This window comes from Meleagris gallopavo, chromosome 20, assembly GCF_905368555.1.
Source record: "Meleagris gallopavo chromosome 20, MGAL_WU_HG_1.1, whole genome shotgun sequence".
In the NCBI taxonomy this organism is placed as follows: Eukaryota; Metazoa; Chordata; class Aves; order Galliformes; family Phasianidae; genus Meleagris; species Meleagris gallopavo.
In genome coordinates this window covers 5,248,456-5,273,493 of record NC_139423.1, presented here as the reverse complement: position 1 = coordinate 5,273,493, position 25,038 = coordinate 5,248,456, and the positions used below count along the sequence as shown (strand labels likewise).

Genomic DNA, 25,038 nt, shown 5'->3' with positions numbered 1-25,038 from the left:
TGTTTCTGGACAGCAAGTTGGGTTTTCACAGAGGTGAAGCAGCGTGGCGTTTTGCTTTCTTGCTCGCCAGCCCATAGAAACACACTGCAGCATCCAGAAGCTGAAGGTGCAGTTACATTCCCATTGGTAAAATATTGAATAATTCAGGTTGGCTTTCTTTTTCCTTCCACCAGCAGTGTGAGGTCATTCCCACAGCCCACAGCTTTGTCACCTGCATGGAGGTGGGCAGCTATGACCTCATTCATGATGTGGGGGTGAGCCAAGGGCACAAAACTCCCCTAGCTTCAAAGAGTGAGACTGAAGGGCGGAGGGGGGTGGGGAGAGAGATGTGTGCCATGGTGGCCATATTTGCTGTGGGCAAATGCTGGTTTTCCTAAAGCATCAGTGAATTGAGGCATGGAGGTCTGCATAGCATTGGGCTGAGCACAGATGGGGATGGAACCGTGCAGTTGTGTGACATGGAACAGCAGAGAGCATCTGCTGCTGGGTCCTGTGGTGGGGTGTGAGGGCTATAGGGGTGCGGGCCGTCCCCAGAGCAGTAGTTTTCCTGCAAACCGAGTGTGCCATAAAAACATAAATGTATGTATGTCGATGTTTGTTGTTATATTACCATCTTGGAGCAGTTTGGACCCCTGGGTAGCAAGCATCTTTCTAGTGCGGGAAAAAGAAAGGGGAGCAAATGGTGTGGAAATGCATAGCAAATTGGGATGCAATGCACAACAGGCCTCTCCCTGCTGCGTGACCCTCAGCCCTGGGGAGGGGGGGGGTGGTGGGGAATGAATTACGTGGGGATGAAGGGGGGAGGCACAGCGCAGGGCTGAGCGGCTGCAGGCGGGGGTTTGGCTGTTGGCCGGGGTTGAAATGTCGCGCGGTAAATGCGTGCGAGGTGTGAGATGCGAAGGGAGGGGCTGGGAAGGACGCAAGGACGACGTCTGACGACGGCTTCGGGTTATGGAGTTTGCATAAGGAGAGGCCGGGCTGGGAATTGTTCCGTGTTCGGGCAGCACCTGGGCGCAGCTCCCCCCACCCCCTCCGGGCCTCTCACAGCTCCGCCGGCACTGCGGGAACGGAGCGGGGCCGTGCGGGGCCGCTACCGGCAGCTCCCGGCGCTGAGCACGGCGCGGGGGCCACCGCCCGCCGGCACTCGGAACTGCACCGGGCCGCGCACCGGGCGCAGCGCATCGCATCGCATCGCTCCGCATCGTTCGGCCTCCCGCTCCCCTCCTTCATCGCGGCCCAGGGGGCGGGGAAGGAGCGAGCCTTGCTCCTGCTGGCTCCGAGCACGGGGCTGGGTGTCCTCTGCTGCAAATACACTAATTCAACGTTTCCTTCGTTTCTCATCCCTTCTCTAAGTCAAAACGGCGACTCGGGGGTGCGGCAGCGCTGTGCGCTCAGTGGGATTGCACTGCGCTCAGCCTCCAGCCTGGAGGGCTTTCTGCTGGACATCGCTCTGTGCAGCTGAGTTCACAGCTGAGACAAACCCCAGCCTTAGGTAAGGAGTCCCATCAGGAAGGCTCCCACTGTGCTCTGCTCTGCACTGTGACCGCATGGGGACCCTGGCACCGCTGTGCCTCTTTCGGCTGTCAGCTCCACGGGGTCATTGGGACCAGCAACGTCACCACAGCCCTGACTGCCCTGACTGCCTCTGCCCAGGGTGGAAAGCCCCAAGGTCACAGCAGGATTACTTTCAAAGTTACTGTATTGATATTATTTTAAATAATATTTGCTGTGCCGGCCCATGTGGCTCCCCTTGCAGAGCCTCCCCATTGTTTGCCTAATGGACTGTTTGCTCTACATGCTGCCGGTCTGACCCCCACCCCCAATATGGTTTCAAGCCAAACATTTTCTTCCTGTTTTTTTTTTTTTTTCTGAGTGAAGCGTGCGTCTCTTGTTTCATCTTATTGGGTGAAACCAACGCCGGCAAGGCAGCTCGAGCAAATCTCTATGGCAACAGATGTTTATCGAGCCCCTGAGATGAGGCACAGGGTTGGGGAGAGGCACTTCAGCATCTGGGATGGGGTCAGGGCAGCTGCCATGTTGATGCCCCAGGTAGGAGGGCAGCACCTTGAGATTGCAGAGTTGTGCTGGTCCCTGAACCACTGGGAGAGATCCTGGGCTGCTTCCTGCAGAGGAGAAAAGTTTGGCCTTGTATAATGGCCCCATGCACCCATGGCACATCAGCCCTATGCAGAGCATCACCGGGCAGGGCTGAGACAGGTGGGCACAGAATCTGCGTGGTCCTGGACTTGTGAACCACAGTGCCTGGGTGTTTGCTGTCATCTGGTGTGTCCTGACTTTGTCTCTCCAAAAACTATCAAGGATTAAAACTTGGTGTGTTTTTCTCCCAGAGCTCCCAAGAGCAGCATCTACAGCCCAGGGTGAGAGCTGTTGGTAAGCAAAATTTTGTGGGGGTGGCTCTGCAGGATGGCAGTCAGAGCCTCTCCCGTGTGCTGTGGGTTTTCAGCTTGGGGTATCTGGGTTCTGCTTGCCCTTTTTTTTTTTACTATAAGCCATAAAGACAGAAAGTTTGGTTAGACAAATATCTGCAGCTCACAGAGGCTGCAGGACAGGGGGACAGGTAAACAGGAGGGCTGCTGGTGGTACTGCTGCTCCGTGCAGCAAGTTGAGAACCTGTGCACTTCAAAATCCTGTGGTCTGCAGAATGCAGCTGGTGGGCAGTGCCCAAAGGAAGAGCAAACAGGGCTTTCTGCCTGTACAGTAATTACCTCTGGTAGGGGTTAGTATGCTCCTCCCCAGCAGCTCAGGATGAGAGCGATTCCCAGCATCATTGGCAGCTTTGTAGCAGCAAGGAGAGGAGCACTGGAACCTGCAACACCGAAAGTGCGGCCGTTACCCTGGTGGCGAGTGGCGGAGCTGGGACGAGCTCAATCAGGGACTGGTGCAGAGAGCAGCCACCAGCAGGAGGTGGCTGCGTAACCTCCTGTTCCTGACCTCTACCAGCAGCATGAAGCCTTGCTTTTGGTGTCTGGACCACTTGTACGTATTTAGAAGGAAAGCTGCGGGGAAGCGGGGCCGTGCGGGGAAGCAAAGCGCGGGGCGTTCCTGCCGGGGTGCCGCGGGAGGCGGCGCTAGGTGGCGCTGTCCGTGCGGCAATGCCGGGCTCGGAGCGGCCGCGCCGTCGGGGCTCGAAGGGACGCGGGGCACGCGGGGGACTCACGCAGCATCGACCTCGTGGCATCCAGAGAACCGTCGTGAGGTTCCGGCGCGATGCCCAACAGCTCGCAGAGCAGAGCGTAGACGTTGACGCTTTCGAACGGCTCCGCTATGAGCCCCTGCTTGAAGGCCGGCCCCACAGCGCGGAAGATGGTTTTCATGTTCATGGCTTCATTGTCAAAGCCATGCTCTCCCGTGTTGAACTGCACCTTGTATCTCTGAAAGGCAGACAGATGTGAGTGTCCCAGCTCTTCAGCCCCCTGGAGCATGGCCCCACCTGCTCCCTCCCGCCAGGTCCCCATGTTCTGCAGTCTCGGGGTATAACCACCTGTTTGTGGGGAGATGGATCAAAATGAAGGCATAAAGCCAGGAAGGTTCTGGTGGGCTGTGAAGAGGAGAGGAAGAAAGAGACAGATCCAAGAAAGACAGTAAAGTATGTGCGTGTGCATCTTACCCCATGGATCACATATCCTGGATCACTGTACATCAAGAGCGGGGTGATCCGGGAATGGTTGGCATAGTGGAATCTCTTTGGAAACTCTTCTTTTTTGTACACGTGTAACTTCGGGTGGGCATTTTTCAGGACTGAATACACGTGCTCTAATTTCCCTTCTTTTGGTATCAGCAGCCCGTTGGGTCCATAATCTAAGAGTTCAAACTGGATGTCGCTGAATGTGAAGTTCTCTACGTTCCGGAGGTGGATCTCGTCGCTCTTTATGACTGTGTCCATGCCATGGTCGGATGTGATGATGAGGTTGAGGTTTGATTCCAAGCCACTTTCCCTGATCCTCTGCCTTAAGTAGCCGATGGTTTTGTCCACCTGGCTGACCATGTTTCTCCTCTGCGTGGATTCGGGGCCGTATTTGTGTCCTGTTGAGTCTGGCTCACCGAAGTAGAGAGTGATGAAGTCGAGGTTGTTCACTGTGAACCATTCCATGGCAGTGTCAATGTTCTGTCTCCAAATGGTTTCGTTGCTGTAGTTGAACAGGGGAGGCTCCACCAGCTTCATGCTCACTTCTTCTCCTTGGTATTTTGCTTTTGTCCCAGGGAAATGGATGGAGCCTGTCTTTAAACCCTGTTAGTGAAGACGTTATGTGAACTCAGCTGAACTCACTCTGCCTGTCAGTACAACTGATGCCCATGGATGTGGTTGATTCATTCAGCCCCTTGATGTCTACCTCTGCCTCTAACAAAGTTTTCTTGTTCATCACCCATTAAGAGTGATTACCTGGAAGCATTGCCCTTCCCAGAACCCCTCTCTGCTGGTTCTCTCATGACATTAGCAATGCTAATGATAACTTCAGGCTGACCTGTTTGTACCATCCGAGCATTAAGGTGTGCTTTACTGCAGTCACGCAAGCACTCACCCTGAAGTCAGCGGGTCCAATTTAGCAGGTAAACATAGCAGAGGTTCGTGTCTGGGGCAAGGTCTCATGTCCTGCCTTAAAGCCAGATCCAAAGCCTTTCTGCAGCCCTCGGTGAGGGGGGAGCAGCCCCCTGCACAGCCCCCCCATGTGTCCTGGGTGAGGCTGGGGAGATGAGGCCAGTGCACTGCAGAGCATGGAATGCTGGGGCTCAGTCTGCTCCCTAAAGAGCTGGCTGGGGTCTTCCTAATGAGGGAGTGGATAACTTCTTTTATTAACATCTTAATAAAGCCAAAACGCACCTTTAATTTTTCTCTATTTTTAATAGGACGATCACGATTATACCTGCCACTGCCTGGGGATTTAATTTTCTTTTCGCTGGTGTAATTAGCCCTGTTGCTTGCAGCAAGGAAGTTAGCTGCTGGCCACTAGAGATCGTGGCTCTCCCGTCGCCTGGAGCGCACAGCCGCAGCAGCAGCAGCAGCAGCCCCACTTGCCTGCCTCTGTGCTGTGATCCAGATGGGCAGGCTGCCGTTGTCCCACCAGCTGTCGATGCCCTGCGTGCTGTAGTAGGGCAGCTTCACCCCCGTGCTGGTGTTGAACCACATGTTGTGGATGACCCCATGATTCTCCAGGTATTTCCCTGCCAGAAGAGACGGATGGGGTGAGGGTGAGCGGGGCTCACCAAGCAGTGGGGCTCCCCACCCATCGGGAGCATCCCAGGACCCGCTGTGGGGCTTCATCCCTCCTGCAGTGCCTCCTGCCCTTTCCACCCCATTTAGGGTTCACCTTTCTGCTGTGTTTAACCCATCCCTTTGCTCTTTCGCTTTCTGTTGTCGTTCACAACGGACGAGGTCAGCGGAAAGCACAAATCCCTGCTGCAAGTGGAAGGCTGGCCCTTTGTGCCGTTCCATTTCATGCTACTTCTATTATCCTGCTTCTCAAGGCTGCGCAGTTCCTTCTGCGTGACGTCCCAGCCCTCCTTTGTATCGACAACCCTCCCTTGCCTTTCCTCATCAGCAGCTTTCATTAGCATGCACCGCTCTTTTATGCCAAGGTTATTAATGAAAATCTTAAATAAGATTGGCTCTGGCATTGATTCTGCAGGAATTCCCCTGCTGCCCTCCCTGCTGCTCGGCGCTCCTTTCAGCACTACCTGCTGTTGCCTTCCCCACAGCCGGTTACTTACCCACGTTAGAGATTTCATACTAATCTTCATCTTCTCCACCTTAACTAATGATTTCCCACGTGGCACCATATCAAATACATTGCTGAAGTCCGGGAAGATGAGATGTGCTGCATCTCCCTTGTCTAAAAAATCATTTCCCTTATCAAAGCAGGCTGTCGGTTGAGCCTGATGCTATTTACCTCCGATGAACACAGGTTCAGTTCTACCTCAACGCACCTCAACTCTTCTTTCCAAAGCACGTATGTGCTAAAGCTCAGTGTGCCATCAAGGCCGGTCTGTGGGCCGCCTGCTTGGCTCAGTAACTTTTCCTACACCCAACCCCTCATTTGCCCTTTTCCCATTCTGCACCCCTGCGGGTCGGTGGCACTCACCGGTCAGCAGTGTGAAGTGGCACGGGCTGGTGAGGGTGATGAAGGCAGGGGTCATGTACTGTGCCTTCACCCCCTCTGCTGCCATCGCATCCAGGTTGGGGGTGTCCACATCCTGGTCGTAGTCCCACCGAAAGCCATCGAAGGACACCAGGAGGACTTTGTCACGGCCGGATGTGTGCGGCACGGGGCTGCCTTTTGCTACAGGGAGGGCAGCAAACAGCAGCACCAGGGAAGGGAACATCATCTTGCCCTTGAGGAGAGGTAGCGCAGACATCCAGAGCTCACGTTAATATATGCAGGAGGGGGCTAAGTTCAGCTCTTATCTAATCTTGCAATAGCTGATCGGGTGCAGGGCTTCAGCCAGGACTTCGTATCAGAAGGAGCCTCTTTGTTTTTGTCTGGCTGGAGTGGATTAGCTGGGACTTCTTCCCCCCTCCAACACCACGTCTGTACCTCCATCCATGGTGCCTCGTGCTCGTGGCTGTGATGTGAGGCTCTTCCTATTGCTGAAGCATGAATGAGTTTTCTGCCACAAGCAGAACGAGGTGATGGGATGTGCTGGAACAGCCCAAAGGAGGATGCTGTCACCACGTTCTGGCAGCCCATGTCCCCTCCCCATGGGGACCCCTCTGTGCTGCAGCGCCGGCCCCGGTCCCATGGCCTGCTGCGAAGCTTTGCTGCGGTGACATCCCATTTTATCACCATCTGTAATTTTTATGACTTCTCTGGGGTTTTATCATTGCTGACAACTCCTTTCTCAGCAAAACCAAGTTTAAGGCTTTTCTAGACTTATGTAACAGGGGTTGACATGGGTCCCTGGGGCTTGAACTCTCAACCTTTGTGTCTTTGCTCATCTCTCTCTCTGCTCTGGTTCTGGATGTATTCCTCGGTCGCTTTGCTACCCAAGTGCTCTGCCATTCCCCTGCCTCCCTGAGCTTAACCATCTCCTTTGGTTCCCAGATCTGCCTGGGCTCATCCCCCAGCACGTCCTCTCCCAGGGTGAGGTGGGCACATGAGTTGTGCTGCCCATGGCTCTCTCTTCCTGACCTTGGTACCCCTGAGCATCCCCCCAGTATTGTCCTCTCCATGAGGATATAGAGGCCTGCCAGGCACTGAGGAGTCAAAGGGTTCCTTGATAAATACGTTATCTCCTTGCCAGGTCGGGAGTAGCCCTAAATATTCCACATGCTGATGTGAGGTCGTTCAATAAGTCCCTGTGCTATTACTGATGATCAGCACGTGGGAAGGTCCTGATAAGTTATCGTGTCCATCTGCTCTACTGGGAAAGAGAAGGTGGTACTGAGGAGGAAGCACTGCTCTAATCTCTAAGGAGTACTTAGTAACAGGTGTTTCGAGGTGCATTTTGATATTCAGTATCTGTGGAGCATGAGGTGCAGATAAAGAACGTTACCTTTGGCCGCTCTATCTGGAGACACTGCTGATCTGCACCTGGAGCTGATGCAGTTGATCTGGAACCAGCAGAACCCCACTCTCACCCTATGAGCAGATGTGGCTGAGGGGCTACCGTGGCTCAGAGACCCCTCACTGATGCTGCTGGGGCCGTGGGAGCTGCGCTGGGAGTGTGGCTGATGCTTTCACTGTGGGTGGGTGCCTGGGAGCTCCAAGCAGGAGCACTACCCATGGGTGTTCCCCAAGGGGAAGCCAAGTAACACCTGCAGAGGTCTGTGTGAGTCACATGGATTTCATTCTTTCTTTCTTTCTTTTTATTTTTTTCTAATGGAAAATAAAATTGCAACTTTCTTGGGAGAGCAGGATGACGGCTGCCACTTGAGTTTCTGACAGGGATTTCGTGCTTTGACCCATGGAGCGGCCACTTGGCTCTGCAGGGACCATTACTGGCACAGCTGGGGCTGCTCACTGCTAATGGGGTGAAGGAGGGGCCACAGGTGAGCCTCACTGATTGCTGGGGGAGGGATGAGACACTTCATAAGTGCCCTCCCAGATCCCAGCTGCCTTTTTAGTGCTAGCTTTCCCAAGCCCAGGAGGGGAACTTAGCAGAAAGGAGAGTGAAGTGCAGACCTGGATGTGTGTGAAGCTTCCAGGGAGGTGAGGAATGGGGCCTGGGTGGGTGAATGGCTGCTGTCTCCTGCAGGAAGGTACAGTGACAGCATTTCTGGGTGCCTGGCAGGTTGGCTGAAGGCTGGAAATGGTAAACTGGATGGGTTGACAGAATGGAAAGAAACATCTTATTTTTTTGCTTTGCTGCCCAGCCCCAAAGAGCTCTGTTTTGTACAGCAGCTCCCCTGACCCAATGGTCAAAGCATTATGTGTGCAGCCCTCTGAGAAGAGGGAGAAGGAAGGAAAAGGGAGGGGAGGTTGCTAGGAGAGTGGGAAGGTAACTGAACAAAGCAGCTTGAGGTGTCCTGGTTTGCCCCTGTGCGTGCTTATACAGAATCTGCTCTTTTGTCTGATGCTTGGGGTGTGTCTGCAGTGCTCCTCTGGGCTTCTGACACAGAGCTGTGTGTGTACCAAGAGCTCATTAGTGCTATTAAAGTACCCAGTGCCAGGACCTTATGGCTAAGACTGTGGTGCTGCCCCAGTGAGCAGAGCTGGGATGAGCTGTGCAGCTCAGTGGCCTGGACTGCAGACAGAGGGAGATGTGTGGGGCTGCTGGGGGACTGGAGGCTGTGCTGGGACAGCTGGGAGGCAATGGGAGCTGAGCAGGATCAGTTCCCTGCAGAGCACAGCAGGTTTGGCTCTTTGGAGGGGGCTGTTCCCAGTGGAGGAGGAATCTTCTGTGTGCCCACCTGCAGTGATGTAGGGATCACTGTGGGTGGGTGATGGGGAGGGGCAGTGGGAGCAGTGGGGAGGGGGTGGAGGGTCTGCACTGTTCTCATCTCTCCAACAGGAAGCTCCTGCTGCAGGTGTTTGCCTGGTTGGCCATTACTGGCTGGGATGGGATGGGAGTTTTGCCATCTGCCTCTCTCAGGAGATGCTGTGCTTGCTGCTGAAAGCATTTGGTCTGAAGGAATGTGTGAGTAATGCAGGGAGGGGGCAGAGCTCTGTCAGAGGGAACTGCTGAAATGTACCCGAGGTCAGGGCTCAAAAAAGCTGTGCCCCCCTGCCCAGGCTTGGGTCACCACACAGCTATTCCTGCAGGGCAGGGGGCAATGATGGGAACGTGCTTTGTGCTGCCTGCAGTGATGAAGGGCTGGAGCACATCCTGTGGCAGGAGCCAGGAGCAAGCCCATGGGAGAGGGGCTCTTATTTCAGCCCCCGTGGGAGCAAGGAGCCCTCCCCAGGAGGGACCCCAGGGGACAGCTGCTTGTCTCGTTGTCTTCACACGCACACACAGACTCAGCCTTTAGCACAACCCCAGGCTCTAATGCTCCTGAGACATCGCTGGTTATGTGTCTAGTCCCTGAAGGCTCACAGAGATCAGTGCTGCTTTTCTTCTCTGCTAGCTTGGTTCATCGAGGTCAGGCTCTGGCCGTGGGGTTTCAGCAAAGTGAGAAGCGGTGCAATGGGTCAGGATTGCAGCAGACAGCCCCAGAGGATGTGTGAAGGGAGTGCAGAGCTGGAGTTCAGCAGTGAGGTCAGTTTGGTGCAGCAGTTGGGTGCTGATGGAGTTCTGGGCAGCAGCGTGGCGGGGTCTCAGCACCAGGCTTGGGGCCAGCCACAATGTGGCTGTTGGCTCTGAATTTATTCAGAGGGTGAAGATCAAACCTGCCTCCTGAGGAAGCTCGTGTGTGTGTGTGTGTGTGTGTGTGTGTGTGTGTGTGTACAAGCCACAGCCTGCTGGGGGTCTGAGCCCTGAGGAATGGGGTGGGGTCAGTCCCATCTCTCCTGGTTGCATCCTTGCTGGGAACCCTTTCTCTGCTGCTCAGTTAAACACGGTATTGACCACTTCATCAGAGCCTGGGGCTCTTTCTCAGCTTTCTTAGCTAATGGCTGTGTCTGCCTCCCATTGATCCTCAGCTACAGAGCTCATTGATCAAGTACATTTCTTATTACGCTTAATGGTATTTTACTCCCTTCTGTGCTTACCTCATGCCTGATGCTCACCCAGTGCTTCTGCCTGCAAGTGGCAGAATTCCCCTGGTCAGAGCATCATCCTTGCCTGTGCCAGCACTACTTTTTTCCCCTTGGCAGCCTTGCTGCCTCCCTCTGCCTGGTTGGCCTTCCTTCTGCTTTTCCCATCTTCCTTTTCCTCTTGGACCATCTGCTTGTCTTCCAGTTCCTTGCCCCCCGTGTCCCTGCTCCTCTTGGTCAGTGGGATGGAGATCTCTCTCACCATCCCTCCCTATGATGTCGCACCAGACACAGGAGGAGAAGGGTGTCATCCACTTGGGTACGAAAACCACTTCTCTGTAAGGTCAGCTCTAACTTTCCTGATACAGAAGGGCATTGTCAATCCAGAATTGGAGGTGGTCCTTCCCTTCTGTGCTGCCTCTTCCTGCAGCTCGCCCAGCTGGAGTGAGGTGCAGCAGTCAGGGCACCGTGCTTCCTTTTGCCCTCCCCCCACACGGACACCTTTGCACTCTACACACACAATGTATGTTGCCTCGCTCTGTGCCTCACCTCCTTTCAACTCCCTTGCATGCATCATTCAAAAGCCATAACATTATTGGGCATAAAATATTTACTTAACTGAGCTTTTTGCAAATATTCCCCTCCATTATTTTTCCTCCTTTTGGGAGCAGACACTGCTTCTCCTGTGCTCTCAAATGGCTTCTCTTAAATAATATAACAAGAACATATGAACATCCACTAGCCTTTTTCTTTCTCTAGAAATACCCATAAATATAACGATGTCACCAATCCATTACAGCCACACCAGGCCCGTGGCTCAGGAGCCCCCAGCAACACAGGACCTGCCTGCGTAATCACCTCCCTGTTGTAAGAGGGACAGGCAGGGAAGTTGCCCACAGAGGGAGCATAAATGCATGAGAAGATCTGACATGATGCAAGGTATTAATATTAATTAAGAACTGCTCCTTTCAGAGGGGTGTCTGAAGTCTAGCAGAGGGAGTGCAGGACTGATGTCTGATCGCAGTCTGGATGCTGGGCCAGCTTCTTGGAGCAGAATTCCCTCCAGCAGTGAAATGGCTCATTGCTGGCAGGCTGGCCTGCAGCACGGTGATGCTGAGAGGCTGTTCCCACTGCAAGCAACAGGACGGGCGGGCCTTGACAGCTCTGAAAGAGCGGGCTAAAGTATGCTATAAGCTTGAGGCAGCCGGATAGGATGGTAGTGCCTTCCAGAAGTAAACGCACATCGGTGAGGGAATGCGTTCTCTCTTTAGGAGAGGCCATCAGGCTGCCTCCCTGCTGTGCTATGGGTGCCGTGGTGGGGCTCTGCTGGGTGCCGGTGGGGCTGCGGCTCCCACGTGTGCGGTGCGCGGGGCTGCGGGCGCTGTCCGCGGTGCTGACTCCGGCCGTGCCCACCGCGCCCTCCCAGCCGCCCTCCACGCTCCAGACGGAGCTCTTCCCCTTCGAAATTCCTCCTCGGGGCTCCCGACCCTTCTGCAAAGTCCGAATGTGCTTTAATGGTGTGTGCTGTTGCTCCCGATTGATTTGCCCGTTGCTATCAATACCTATCGATATGTGCCTGGAGGTGTAATCCTATCTTAATTCCCCCCTCTGGAAGGGGGTAGGGGGTTACTGCAGGGTAGCTGGTGTAGCCTGTAGCCTCCCTCTGGCTCAAGGCAGCCGTTGCAGCTGGAACCTGGGCTTTTCCGGTCTCTGCAGCTCTGGCCAAATGGCCGCAGGATGCCTGGGCTTTTCTGGCTCTTTAGTAAGGTGTCAAGTCATCTCAGAGGGAGGAAGAATCTCAGAATGGCCCAGGTTAGAAGGGACCTCAAGGATCATGAATCTCCGACCCCACTGCCACAAGCAGGGCCACCAACCTCCCCATTTAATACTAGACCAGACTCCCCAGGGCCCCATCCAATCTGGCCTTGAACACCTCTGGGGATGGAGCATCTGCAGCTTCTCTGGGCAGCTGTTTCCAGCACCTTATCTCTCTCATAGTAAAGAGAATGTGGCCTCAGGAAGGCCACGTGAAGAGACTGCTTCTGCAGTTAAAAACACAGCTGAACATGAAAACCACCACATGTTTCCTTATTCGCTTGTTGCTATCGTTGTCCTCATTATCTGAGCCTCTGGGGTCGCACTGCCTGCAGAGAAACACAGAGCGAAATAAAAGGCTTTGGGAGGAGGATGTGGGGATGTACATGGCTGCCCAGGGAGGTGGTTGAGTCACCATCCCTGGAGGTGTTCAAGAAATGTGTGGATGTGGTACTAAAGAACATGGTTCAGTGGGCAGTATTGGTAATAGGCGGGTGGTTGGGCTACATGTGCTCAGAAGTCTTTTCCAAACTTAATGATTCTATGAGGATGGCCCCTATGTAGGAGAGCTGGCCTACGACTCTGTTGGTTTGGTGTCTTATCCGCCTCTATCAATCTCATCTGAGAGTTTTGCATAATAGCTGGATAGTTTGAAGCTGATTGGGCAGGGCTGTGAGCAGCTGGATGGTAAAATAGCAGATGAATGTTTCTGAAGCTGAGTAATACAAATGAGAACACATTCTCAACTACTTAAAAAAAACAAAAAAACACCAACAAAGCAGGCCTTCAATATTGCCTCCTTGGGAAAAGGGATCTTGCAGTGTCTGTGGGTAGTTCTATGAAAATGTCTTCTCAGTGCGCGGTGTCAGTCAAATAAAGCGAATTGATTGTTAGTAGTTGTTAGGAGAGAGACTGAAAACAAAACAGCAGCAATGTTATGCCAAGGTATAATATGCTGTGTTGCAGTGCAATTGTTCTTGTGGTTGTGGTTCTCCAATCATAGAAAGGAGGTGGTTGAACTAGAAAAGGTAAAGGATGACAAGGCTGATCAGAGGCACAGGACAGCTTCTGTTTGAGAAGAACCTAATAAATTAGGGCTCTCTTGGTTGGAGAGACAATTGGGGTGATAGACTACGCAGTTTTATAAACTCAGGAGTGGCATAAAAGTGAGTAACAGGAAATGAATATTCACTATTTCTCATAAATATGTGGTATCAAATGAGAAAGACAACAGATTTAAAACGTAGAAGGGAGGGATATCTTTTTTTTCATTCAATGCTTGGTTGTGTTGTGCAGCTCAGCACTACATGGTGTTTAAGAAACCGGTGTCCCCTGGCTCAGAAAGCCATTAGACCCATACAGGAAGGCGGATGCATTAGCAGCTCTTACACAGTGATGCAGATGCAATGCCTTGTTCTCCGTGGCTGGGTGCGGTGGCTGCCTTCAGCACAGGAGCAGCGGGTAGGTCAAAGGGTGTGGAATGAGGGCAAGGTGCAGCCCCATAGGGCTGCTGCGGAGCTGTGGGGCATGCAGCTGCCCCAACAGAGGCCATGGGCAGCTCAGTGCATGCAGCTGCTGCTGCTTTATCACTCCCTCTTCTGCAGTACTGCTGCAACCATCGCTGTCCCTGACTGCAGCTCAGCTGCCCACGGCATCAGCTCTCCATGGCTTGGGACGTGCCTTTGTGTCACCGAGGAGCGTTTAAGTGTTTTCCTGTTACAGCAAGGTGAACAGACCTTTCCCTGTAATGCTGGCAAATCCCTGCTCCTGAGGAGCAGTTAATTGATTTCCCTTTTCATCGTGCCTCCTCTCCCCGTGGCGGTGCTGACACCCGTGCTGCTCGGAGATCTCTGCCTGAGTGCGGAGTCGGTGGCTGCGACAGGCAGATCCTGAAATTATTGATAAACACTCATTGGGGCTGGAGCCTGGTAAATTGCCAGCAACCCCAGCGGATTTCTCTCTTGCCAGCATCATTTTTCTTGATGACAGCATGTTCAGAAGTTTGTCAGGGAGGGGGCAGGGCCTCCTGGTAACTTTTTTTTTGTTTTTATGCATCAGTTGCCTTAAAAGATCCCTGCTTACAAAGAGGAGAGAGGATGGTGAGCTAGCGCCTGCAGTTATCTCTGTCCTCCAGCCTGTTCCCAAAGAGCTGGATTCTCCTCCAGGCTTTGTCCTCCCCTGCATGCCTGCAGCTCTCCCGTCCCGGCTGTGCCTTTCCCAGCTCAGGGCTGTTGGATTCTGCTGTGCTGCATCACTGCTGTGTGGGACCGGGGCTGAGCTGTGCCCTGTGATCCCAGCAGAGGTTCTGGGGCAAAACAGAGACCTCAGCGTCCCAGGAGCTGAGGGGGGGGTCTGTAGGGCTGGCTTTGGCTGGGTGCCCACCCTATGGCTGCAGGAGGCAGCTCCTCTCATGGCAAGTTCCTATCTGCCAGCATGCAATTCCGCATGTGCGTTGCTTTGTGCCCAGCTTATGCAGTGCATACAAATGCGCCTGGATGTGGCCGTGGCTGTGTTGTCTCGAGCTGTTGCTCTCTTCAGAGCTTGGAGCATTTTTCTCTCTGCTAGGTCTGCTAATTAGTGGGAGGTTGTGGATCAGGAGCAGAGGGAAATGTCCTTCTGCGGTTCTGGCACTAGAAATAATTGAGCCATTTTTCACCTATGGCCAATCTAATTCTGTCCACATCTTGATTTTTTTCTCTTAATGGCTTGGGGATGCTGTTGGCAGCGACGGGATTCACTGCCGTGTCCAAGCTTTTCAGTAATCGCCTGGATTTCTCTCTTGCTTGCTAACTGCTTGCTGGTCCCTCTGTCCTTTGAGCTCCTCAGAGAGGGACTGGAGCTCAGTCCAGCCGAGCTGCACTGGCCATGCATTGAGCCTTCAGCCCCATCCCAAGGTAACAGCACAGGACTGTGTGCCCATACATCCCAGCACCACTGCCCGCCTCTGGTTCAGTTCCCTGGTCTGTCCTGTCCTGCTCTGCCCACACGGACATGAGCTGCTGTTCCCTCCACCTCCCTGAGGTGTTGAGCGTATCCCATCATGGGAACCAACAGGGATGCACCTCCCAGTGCCCCCCAGCACCGCCAGCCCCATCCTGCCCCTGATGTGCACCAGGGCACAGCTGCTTGGCAGAAGCCTCTCTCCTCTCTCTGTGCCTAATGAGCGCATTCCTGCACACCCAGGCTCTCCCAAACCGAGCAAATACCCTATTACAGTTGTCATGGAAATTAGAAAGTGTGTCTGTTTGAGTTTCCTCGGCGCAGGGCTCCGTGTTCCCAGCGGTTTGTACATCAGAAAGCCTCTCGCCGTGCTAATGCAGGAGCAGCTCCCATCAGGTGGCTGGGACTCGTGGTGGGCAGCCCCAGATTGAGGGCTGAGTGCCACCATTGGATGCGCTGGGTTTCTTTAAGCCTGGCTGCCAACTGAAAGGTGCGATTTATCAATGCGGCTCCCCGGAGGCTCGGGGCCTGTCAGGCACCAAAAATCACATACATCACCGTGGGGGGGAGTGCTGCTGCCTCCTCTTCTTATTTATTTATTTTTGGCCGCTTCTTTTTATGTAAGTGCCATCCATGCAGGCAGCTCAGTGCTCTCCAAGTGCTCTGGGAATGCCTCCCTCCCCAAATGTGTGTTTGGGGACCAGGAGCAAGCAGTGTGCGGGGAGCTGTGCAGCCTCTGATACAACTGACGTTGTCCCCAACTTCCTCCTGCCCTCCACAAATGTGTGTGTGTGTGTGTGCATGGATCTCGTTGCCTTTTCCTTTATAGCGTTTTATTTTTCCATTGTTTACGGGCCGTGGGATTGGAAGCGAAGCATTTGCTTAATTGCTGTCAGGCAAGGAAATGGGTTATAAAGTTGCCAAGGGAAGAAATAGATGGCTCTGGGGTTGAGCGGAGGGAGCGAGTGCGAAGAGGAAGGGAGCAAGGAGAGGTGGGAAGGGAGGAAGGTGAGAGAACAGGATGAGTTCAGCAGCGGGGCTGGGAAGGAGACATGGGGACTCCCACCCCCTGCTGCTGCGCCGCTCCGTTGGCCCCATTCTGGGCTCTCAGCTTGTACTCTTTATCTGCATCACTTTCTTGTTTCCTTCATCATTTCCCCGAGTCTCACCCTCCACCATGTCATCTCCATTGCACGGCTCCTCCCTCTCCCCATTTGCCACATTACTGCAGCAAGGACTCACTTTCCCATCTTTTAGTCTCAGTGCCATACATAAAAGCGCTCTGATGGCCATGGCGTGATAGCAAAGACAGAACTTAATTTCACAGCATTTTCATGTAATACTCCATAAAACCGAACAAATTTGCTGGAGTCCAAATCCATCTCATTATGCGGAGTCATTGAAAGGGAGGCTTTTAGATTCTGGGACTCGGCGCTCGACGAGGGGATGTTAGAGAAGAAGAGGAAAAATAATTAATTAGGTGCTGCTCTGTATCTTTGATCCTGCGTGGCGAGGCACATTGAACGGAACGCCTGGCTCATGAATAAACGCCGCACGGAGCCCTGGTTTTTTCAACCCCACTTGGGAAATTTTAAGCAAGTCTGGAATGGATGAGGGGAAATCCCCATCCTGAGCCCCTCTGTGCCTTCGTATGGATGTGTCCTGCTCTGTGCCTGCCCCGTGGCTGGAGCACGTGGCTTGGGACCCAGAGGGAAGCCCTGAAGTTTGGATGTCTCTGGCATCCTCCGATGTCCTTCTATAGGAATGGGTCCCAATGAGGCTCCTGTGCCCTGATCAATGGGGGCTGCTGCTCCCAGCCTGGCTATGCTGGATGTCCTGTCCTTGGGGTCAGCCATGGGCTGGGCAGATAGTTCAAAAATGCCAGCAAACCAATCCTGCAGAGCAGAGAGCTCGCTTTGCCTCTTGGTGTTAATTAATCTCAGAGCCAATGAGGACACTCTCATCTGTCCTTACTTAATCCATAGCCCAGAAATCTTCAAATTATGTCATTTGTTCAATACAGACGAAATTAATTACTCTGGGATATAGGCAACAAGTTGCATTTCTGATGCCCCTTATCGCATAATCAAATCTACAAAGTGCTTTCTGTGCAGCCGCAGTGGCAGCGATGGGATTGCCTGCAGCACTCGTGAAATACTGAGCAGCATCCTCCATAAATCTGGCACGGTGCTGACTCTTACAGGAAACCTATGGCTGAATGTAGGGCTGGGGGGGCCCTGCGTGTGCCGTGGGCAGCATCTGGGTGCTCAGTGCCCCACTTTGGCCCTGGAGCTGAGAGATCTGTCCTTGGACCCGCTGTTTATTGTGGGTGATTTGGGCAGGCACTGTGTACCCATGGCTAATGTGTTGTGATAAAAAAAAAAACAAACAACCTACACTGGTTTGTTTGCTAAAATGGCAGAAATGGCAGTAATGAGATGAAAAATGTCACGGCTGGTGAAGGCAGCTGTGGTAGGGATGCACTGGGGCCTTTAGCCCAGCTCTGAGCTCACCTGGGCCACAGGCGGCGTAAAATCTATTTGGAGAAGATAGAAATGTAATTTCTCTCTGCCCTATCAATTTAAATAAATTAACTATTAGATTAGCTGCACTTAAAACAAAACAAGAAATCAATCCCACCGACCTCAGCTGCTACGAAGCCGTGCTTTGCACTGCTAAACCTGCAACGGCCAAAGGTCCCCAGGAAGGGGGGGTGGGCTGTGGGCCCCTTGCCCATGGCTGGGGATGCTTGGGGGGGGGGGGACGGGGACAGCAGGGCTGTCTGTGCTGCCGGGCAGTGCTGTGCTGCTGCAAAGGGACACAGGGTTTGCAAAGGGATCCTGCTGCACTGCTGCTGTTTGCTTCTCCCAGCAGGTGCTGAGCAGGGTGCAGGTGGCTCCGCAGGGTTCTTGTAGCAGCGCTGTTTCAGATATGGCCGATCTTTTAACATTTATTTCATTTTTCTTCCCTCTGCTCTGCTGAAACTGCCTTCTCATGCAAGCCCATTGGAGCTCCTCGGGTAAATTAGCATCTAGGGGATTTTTTTTTTTTAATTTTTTTTTTTTTTTTCCCCTTCTTCCTTCCTTCTACATTTTGTACAGTTGCGTAAGCGGGGAAGAACAGAGGAGCCCCAGGAGCGGGTTGCTTTGTAGGGAAGCACGGAGCAGCCGTAGCCACCTCCGTCTCCCTGCAGCCCTTGGTTGGATGCACTGCATGCGTTGGGATCTCCACGGCATCCCTGGGAGCCCCCGGGTGAGCGTGCGGGGGGTGGCGGTGCTGCGTGGCTCTGGGGGGCACAGACCCTTTCTGCTGCTTCCCCCTCCCTCTCTTAGGGATTGAGGGAAATGCTTTGCAGAGCCCCCTGGGGTGGGCAGCATAGGGAGCTCCAGGGGTTCCCTGCTGATGCTGTTGGAGGAGGAGGAGGAGGAGGGTGGCACACACTGGGCTGCCTCCCCCACTGCCCTCTCTGTATCGATCTGTACCGGTCCTGCTCTGATGAGATGTGTGAAGCCATCGATCCAAGAGCCTGCAGGGAGGGTTTCAACCTCTGCATCCCTTGCTGTGGGGGTCCCACGGTGCCTCTGGGGGAGGTGAGGTGCAGGCAGAGCTCCTGTTGTGAGCGAGGGCTCTAAGCCTACCTGAGCCACCCAGTACATCCCATAGCGTGCCCTGCTGCCAGCACGCCCACAGCCTTCAGCCAGGAGTGATTTCTCTGAGCAGTGTGGGTAAATGGCCCTGTCTCAAAAAGGGGAAGGGCTGTGGATGCACCCATGGCATCCTCTTGCTGTCTGTGCAGTGCTCACACTGGGGCATTGCTGGAGGAAAGGTGCAGCCCCGGCTCGCTTTGTTCTGGCGATGGAGACTAATTTGGCTACTAGTGAGCTCTTTAGCTGCATTAACAAGCTGAAATCTGATGGAAAAGGCAGGAAAAAAAAAAAAAGGCTGTCTCCTTTGCATCACTAACAGGAGACTTTATCAGACTTGCCACAACTCGAAAAATCTACATCGAAGGGCTCATTTATAAAGGAGTGGAATGAGAGAAAACATTTGGCCCAGAGGGATGCAGGGAAGGAATTTCAGTCTCCTCTCATCTTTCATCATTTGCCTTCTCCCTCTCCTGTCTTGGCAGATCCAGTATTTTGCTTTGTCTCCTTCAGGTGACTAATCATTAGACTAATTAGGAGTTAATCAATGTTTAATTAAAACATAGCTGTTAATTACCGGCGGTGCTAGTGTAGGTTGGATGTGAGATGTTACGGAGATGTTTTAGGGGCAGTTGATAAGAACTTGGCCTCTGGTTGCTCCTCTCCCCCCACTGAGCTCTCCCTGGGCCTGACCCCATTGGCAGTGCCCCATGGACATCACTGGGGATGTGCTCAGTGCTGGGCTCAGGCCCTGGGATGGGGATATTTGCTTGCTTAATGCCTCTGGATGTGCTTTTTTGGGAGGGGGAAAAACCAACAAGAACACCAAACTTCTTTTTTTTCCCCTTGCTACTGAGAAGAAGATGCTGTCAACAGAGCAGGGGTTTAGTGATTTAGATGGTGACAGCGCAAGGGAAGGGAGCTATGTTTAGAAATAATTGCTTTGTCTTTTGCAGAGGTATTAGTGCTTCCATGCTGGCAGCCACAGGAATTAGCAGAAAGTATTGGTGACATAAATACAGAAGGAAAATTATTGCTGCTTGTAATCACTTCCCTATGCATGTGCTTGCGGTAGGAAAGGTGGAAGGGGTGAAGGCAGTGGGATGGGAGCTGGGGAGTGGAATACCTTTGGGAAGCACCCACTGCATTTTTGGTCTCAATGGCAGTGAGTGGAGCCCGACATTTAGCTTCTAAAGTATCACGAAATGTCCAAGGAAGGAGCTTGAGTGGAGAGGGACTCGCAGCATTCCTGGTCACCAGCTGTGTGCAGGGATGGCGTGGGGCTGCTGTCTGCATGCAATACTGCATGCTGTGCACTGCTTAGGGCTGGGGTGGTCCCAGCAGCCAGCATGGGGGGAGGGCAGCAGTGTGGATGGATGGACACGCTGAGGGTCTTGTGGGGAGGGTGCTGGGTGCCCTCCTGCCCCTTGCCCAAGCTGAAATTTGGATCGAGTGGCAAAGCAGAGGGGATGAGCTGCCACAAAACATTGGCTGTGAGAGCAGGGCTGGATGATGGCATTGCAGGTCAGCACTGCCTGCCCCGTGTGAGACGTGGCAGCCCCACATCATCACGTCCCACACAGCGCTGCCCCCAGCACTGGGAAGGATCTCCGACAGATCGTGGCTCTTCATGCTCTCAGATATTAAACTCTGTGCAGAATATTAAATAATTTCCTCTCCAACGATCGTGGCAAATTTAATTAGCTCCTGTTCCCCTGATAGAGTTGTCTCTGTGTTCCCAAAGCGCTGTGTTTGGAATGAAGGGGATGGCAGTGCTGCACGGTGGGGCAGCCCCTCTCCATCCCCATCCTCAGCTGCTGCAGCGACTGTTGCTCTGTTTTCTTTTCCAACTATTAGAGCCTCAGAGCAAAGAGGGGTGGGAGAAAGAAAATCCCTCCCTGTTGGAAGAGGGCTGTGTCCCCAGCGTGGTTTGTTCTCTGCGGGGACACACTGGGAGCCAGGAATGGTGTGATGCCCACGAGTCAATGGGGAATGTAATCTTAAAACAGGAGGCGAGGTTGGAGGGCACAACGCGTTACCAGGCAGTCCTTATCAGGATAAGTGGGGCAGTGCTTCTTTCACAGCACTCCTCCTGCCTGGTTGTTGTGCAAAACACAAAATAAATAAATGCACACACCTGATTTACCAGTGATTAATTTGCATAATTAGCGCTGTGTCAAATCACGATACCGAGGCGCACTTTGCTCCAGGTGTTTGTGGGGATGCCTTCCCAGGCTCACCTCAAAATGAGGTTATTCCGTGTTTGGCAGTCCTGTATGGACGGAGCATTATGGGATGGCGGTGCTGGGGACACGGAGCTGTGCCAACAGCTGAGAGTCTGCCCTCCCCAGAGCCAGGGGTGAGCTCAGAGCACAGGGATGGAGCCAGGCAACGGAGCTGCTCTGACAGATGCTGAGCTTGCTCTATGAAGTGGCTGCAAATATCCCACAGGTGCAGCACCGCATCAGAAATGTAACGACATGTGATGCTTCAGAACGTGTCACGCTGTGGGCAGCTCCAGTTGCACGCTCTCCCTCCTCCTCCCTCTGTAATGGATATCAGATTGTTCTGGTGATCTTAGTGTTGCTGGAGTAATTGACTGATGCAGTGCAATGCTCGCTGATTTAATAAGTTTGTTAGTGTGATAGAGGCTCAGGGTTTTGCTGTTAATGTGCAGTGACAATTATGTTTTAGATTTGCTCATTACGTTGCATAACTTTGCTATGAAATCTATCACAAATTGTTTTTGAAAAAGCATTATTTCAGAGTGCATTAGCATGGGCTCTCTCTCCTTATCCCTCTGGTGCAGGAGAACGCTTTGCAGGCTGCGCTCGCCCACAACCAGGCATACAGTCGCTTTCTGTTTGGGTATTACATGTTCTGCTTTGGGTTTTTGTGGGTCAAGGCTTCTGACATTGCCATCAGCACATCCAGGCCCTTCCAAATTTCCCCCCACCCTACAGGGGCTGTGCAGGTACCTCGTGTTCTGCAGGGGCGATGCCTTTGGGTAGAGCATGTGGCCATGCACCCTCATGCAGGGGACTGAACACAGAGCTGTGGGGCTCAGTGGGTGCCCAGCATCACCTGTGCCAGGCAGTGTCTGTATGGGTGAGCAGAAGCCTGGGGGTGCTCTGAAGGGGGTGGGCTGTATTTGGGCACTTGTAAATCTGGGGTCCAAGAACTTGAGTCACTGTGTGTGACTTGGGGGTGACCCCCTCCTGTCTCCTCTCCTTGCTTTGAGCACGTTGCTGCATCTCAGAGGTGATCCCTGCAGGGCTGGAGCTCAGTACTGCCCTTGCTCAGGTGCTGCAGGGGGAGCAGGAAGGATGTGATGCTCAGTGCAGGGGACTGGAGGATCCCTGCATGCTGCGGTTTTGCTGTGGCTGTGGTTTATAGTGTCTGCATCTAAGGAAAACCCCAGGCAGAGCCACAACAGGTCTCATTTCCAGTCGCAGCTATGGAAAAGAAAACATTCCCATCACTATGGATAAGAAAGCAACAGTCATTTAGCAACTCTGCCTCCCTCCAAACGGAGGCTCTAAATGGCAAATAGGCTGTGAAATAAGCTAAGAAAAACAAATATTTTTTTCCAGATTAATACGTGTTCCTTCTGGTTCACATCACAGCCTTGCCAAGAGGCAGGGTTCTATTGACTTGTGTTTTCCAAACTGCTTCTCCTACCTCAGCATCATTTCACGCTGTCATCCTTTCCCACTCCTCCTCCTCTTCGCCCTGGAAGCAGTGAGGTGGGCTGCTCCGTGGGGTCGGGGGTGGCTGCGTGCAGCCCTGCACAGCGTGGGGTTGCTTAGCAATCCGGGAGCACCGCCGGCTCCTGCGCTGCATGGGGCTGTGCTGAGCGGGCCCAGCTCTGGGAGCAGCTCAGGGCTTTGATGTGCAGCGAGATTTTGCAGAGCGTCTCTCTCTCCTGCCTTCCCAGTTCTGCATTCTCTAAATGTGCTGCCTAAAGCATCTTCAGCCTCAGTGAACCGTGAGGAAGCAGCACAGCGGGGCAGAGCAAGGAGCATCCTGGCGGGGCTGGGAATGAGGGCCACAGGGTGCTGTGCATGGAGTGTGTCATGCAGAATGGTGGTGAGATGGATGGGTGCATTTTGTAGTCTGCGTTCACGCTGCTGCTCTGGGTAGCCCTGATGATGTTCTCTGTTCCTCAGAGCCTTGGGAGGAAGGAGAAAACGTGTCAGGAGGGGAGCAGTGGTGGTGTTAGGGTGGCAGCAGAATGCAAACACATCTTATAGATGCAAACCCATCTTACAGAGGGTGCTGAGCTGCAGTGAGATTGTGCATCCCGCTGGTGAGCCAGAGGAGAAGGGGCAGCTCTGTGGGACCTCCTGCAGGCTGTGGTTTGTAAAATCCTGTAGTGTGCAGGGCTTCCAAGGGGAAGGCAAACAGCAGGGCTGGGGGAGCCTGAGGTCTGCTCCTGCTTATGTAAGGTGGGAGGAATTGAGGAAAGATTCTCGCATCCCACTGCTGTGGGCATGCCGAGATCGCTGCCCAGAGCTCCTTCCGCTGAGGTGGGTGAGAAATGCGTGCGGTCGCTCCTCGCCAGGATGGTGCTGCTGAACGCGCGGCAACACAGAGATAAAAGCCCTTGGGACAGTTCAGTGCTTACTGCTCCCTGCAAGTAGGCAATGCCTCGCTGCGGAAATTACCTCCCCGCTTGACACTGCTGTAACGTGTTCATTTTCAGGGCAGAAATGGGGAAAAAGCCGGCTCTTCTTGCAGGGCAGAGGTGGGAGCGTGCTGGGCTCATAACGAGCACGCTGCAGAGGTGGGAACGCGCTTCGACGGCTGGGACCGCGTGCGGCTGGGGGTGGGAAACTGCGGTGGGAGGGCGAGCTGGGCGTGCTGCGCTGCTTTGGTGGGGGCGCACCGTAGGGTGGGAGCGGGGGGGATCCCGTCTCCACGGTGGGAACCCCGCAGTCTCTGCCCTCGCTCGGTGCCGAAACCGACAGAGCAGCGGAGCGGCGCGGCCGAGGGCGGGGAGAGGAGGCGGGGGCCGGGGGCGCCGGGGCGGGGGCGGTGCGGCCGCACGTGCTCCCTCCCCCTATCTGCCTTCCTCCCCCCACCTCCCCACCTCCCATCCCCGCGGCTCCGGGGGCGGGCGCGCTCCGTTCTCTTTCGCTCGGCGGCTCCGGGGGCGGTGGCGGCGGCGCGGGCGCAGCCGCGTGCGAGGCGAGCCCAGTCGGTACCGCGCCGCCTGCTGCCGCCGGGCCGCCCGCTGCTGGGAGATGCCGCTCGGCGGGCGGGGACCCGCGGCTGCCCTGAGCCTCCGCCACCGCCGCGGGGACCTCTGAGCGCGTGAGTCACCGGGAGCCGAGGGGGCGGCGGTCGGGCGGTACCGGGGAGAGCGAGCGGGAGAGGGGAGGCTGCGGGGAGATTCCGTTGGGGTGACCCTGGGGGGCTGCTCCCACCGGCGGCGGCGGGAGGGCGTGGGGTCGGTGCGAGTCCCGGTGTCGGTGGGAGCGCAGCGGTTCGGCTCGCTGGGAGGCGGCGCGGCATCACGCGGCGCAGCGCCCTGTGCTTTGCAGTAGGAAGTTTCTCCCCTGCGCGATGCGGCCGTGCTCTCCGGGCAGTCCGATTTCCCCGGCTCAGGTGCGTCTGTTAATGAAATCCGGCTCTTCCTAAGGGCGGCTCTCCAAGTTAGCGTTTGCAGCGTTTTATTTGCCTGCGCAAATAAAGAAGAATCCTGGCGCAACTTCTCATTAAGTTTGCGTTATAGGTTCTTAATGGATGTCTTAATTGGGGACTGTAGTGAACGGGAATATTACGCTAATTAACATCACACCCTCCAAGTGAAGCTGAATTGTAATGAAAAGTGATGCGAGGTGGCACTGGGATTGATGGGGCAGAGGAGGAGTGCGGTTTGGGGGCTCTGTGGGCAGCATTGCTGTGGGGAAGGTGTGTGCAGGGCAGATGGGTGCAGGGCGTGCGGCTTTCCCTGTACTGAGGTGCTGTGCTTAGGGCTGTCTGTGTGCAGAGGGAACGAGGGCCTTCTGGAGTCACCTGGTTCATTGGTGCTGCGTGGGTAAATACCCAGAGCCGTTGTTCAGCCCTCTGTATGTCAGTGATGCTCTGTTGGTGCGTGCGCCTGCAGCAGTGTGCGGTGCTGCGTCCGAACGCTTCAACACGGATGCTCCAGGTAAACAAATGCAGCTGGGAGCACTGGGTAGGACTTGAGGGCATGGCCTCATCCCCATGGCAGCTGTAGGGTTGGAGAGACTGCGGTGGGGAGCGTGGCAGCAGGGATTTCTTGGCTTCTCACTCCAGTAAGCATGACATTAACACAGCGGCTATTTTCGGCTGCCTTTTGGGAAGGGTTGGAACTCGCTTGCTGCCTCCGTGGAAGCCTGGCCCCGAGCGGGGGTGTTCCCCACTGTGCGTGGTGCCACGTGCGGTGCTTGCGGTGGGGCACGGTGTATGGCTGTGCCCTGGAGGCCAGGGATGCCCCGCGCCATCTCCCTGCCCGCTGCTCTCCTGGATGTCCAGAGGGCTGTGTTTTATCGCAGCTTTCCGACGCTGCGTGCTGCTGC

At 54.3% G+C, this 25,038-nt stretch overlaps 2 protein-coding genes across 6 annotated transcripts in view; one reads left to right on the top strand and one right to left on the bottom strand.

The window, feature by feature from the left end:
* Positions 1–25,038, top strand: part of RBFOX3 (RNA binding fox-1 homolog 3) — a 110,520-nt gene that overhangs the window by 2,098 nt on the left and 83,384 nt on the right. For 3 of the 5 annotated variants that reach the window (XM_085240443.1, XM_085240442.1, XM_085240441.1), the window contains exon 1: positions 23,580–23,806. The exons of the other annotated variants lie outside the window; for them this stretch is intronic. The gene's annotated coding sequence lies outside the window, so the exon portion shown is untranslated. Of the gene's footprint in view, positions 1–23,579; positions 23,807–25,038 lie in introns of those variants that run through there. 5 annotated transcript variants of the gene reach the window in all.
* ENPP7 (ectonucleotide pyrophosphatase/phosphodiesterase 7) lies at positions 1,942–6,372 on the bottom strand. The gene is made up of 6 exons (XM_010721321.4): positions 6,099–6,372; positions 5,036–5,181; positions 3,629–4,249; positions 3,179–3,392; positions 2,727–2,827; positions 1,942–2,123 (listed from the first exon to the last, which is right to left on the bottom strand). Exons 1-5 carry the CDS (start codon positions 6,370–6,372, stop codon positions 2,739–2,741), a joined length of 1,344 nt encoding a protein of 447 aa, XP_010719623.2. The 3' UTR covers positions 1,942–2,123; positions 2,727–2,738.

Coding starts and splice junctions, on each gene's coding strand:
- ENPP7 (XM_010721321.4), bottom strand. CDS start 6,372: ATGTCTGCGCTACCTCTCCTCAAGGGCAAGATGATGTTCCCTTCCCTG. Junction 3,393..3,628: donor CAGGATATGTGATCCATGGG/GTAAGATGCACA, acceptor TCTGCCTTTCAG/AGATACAAGGTGCAGTTCAA. Junction 2,828..3,178: donor TGCCACGAGGTCGATGCTGC/GTGAGTCCCCCG, acceptor TCGGTGTTGCAG/GTTCCAGTGCTCCTCTCCTT.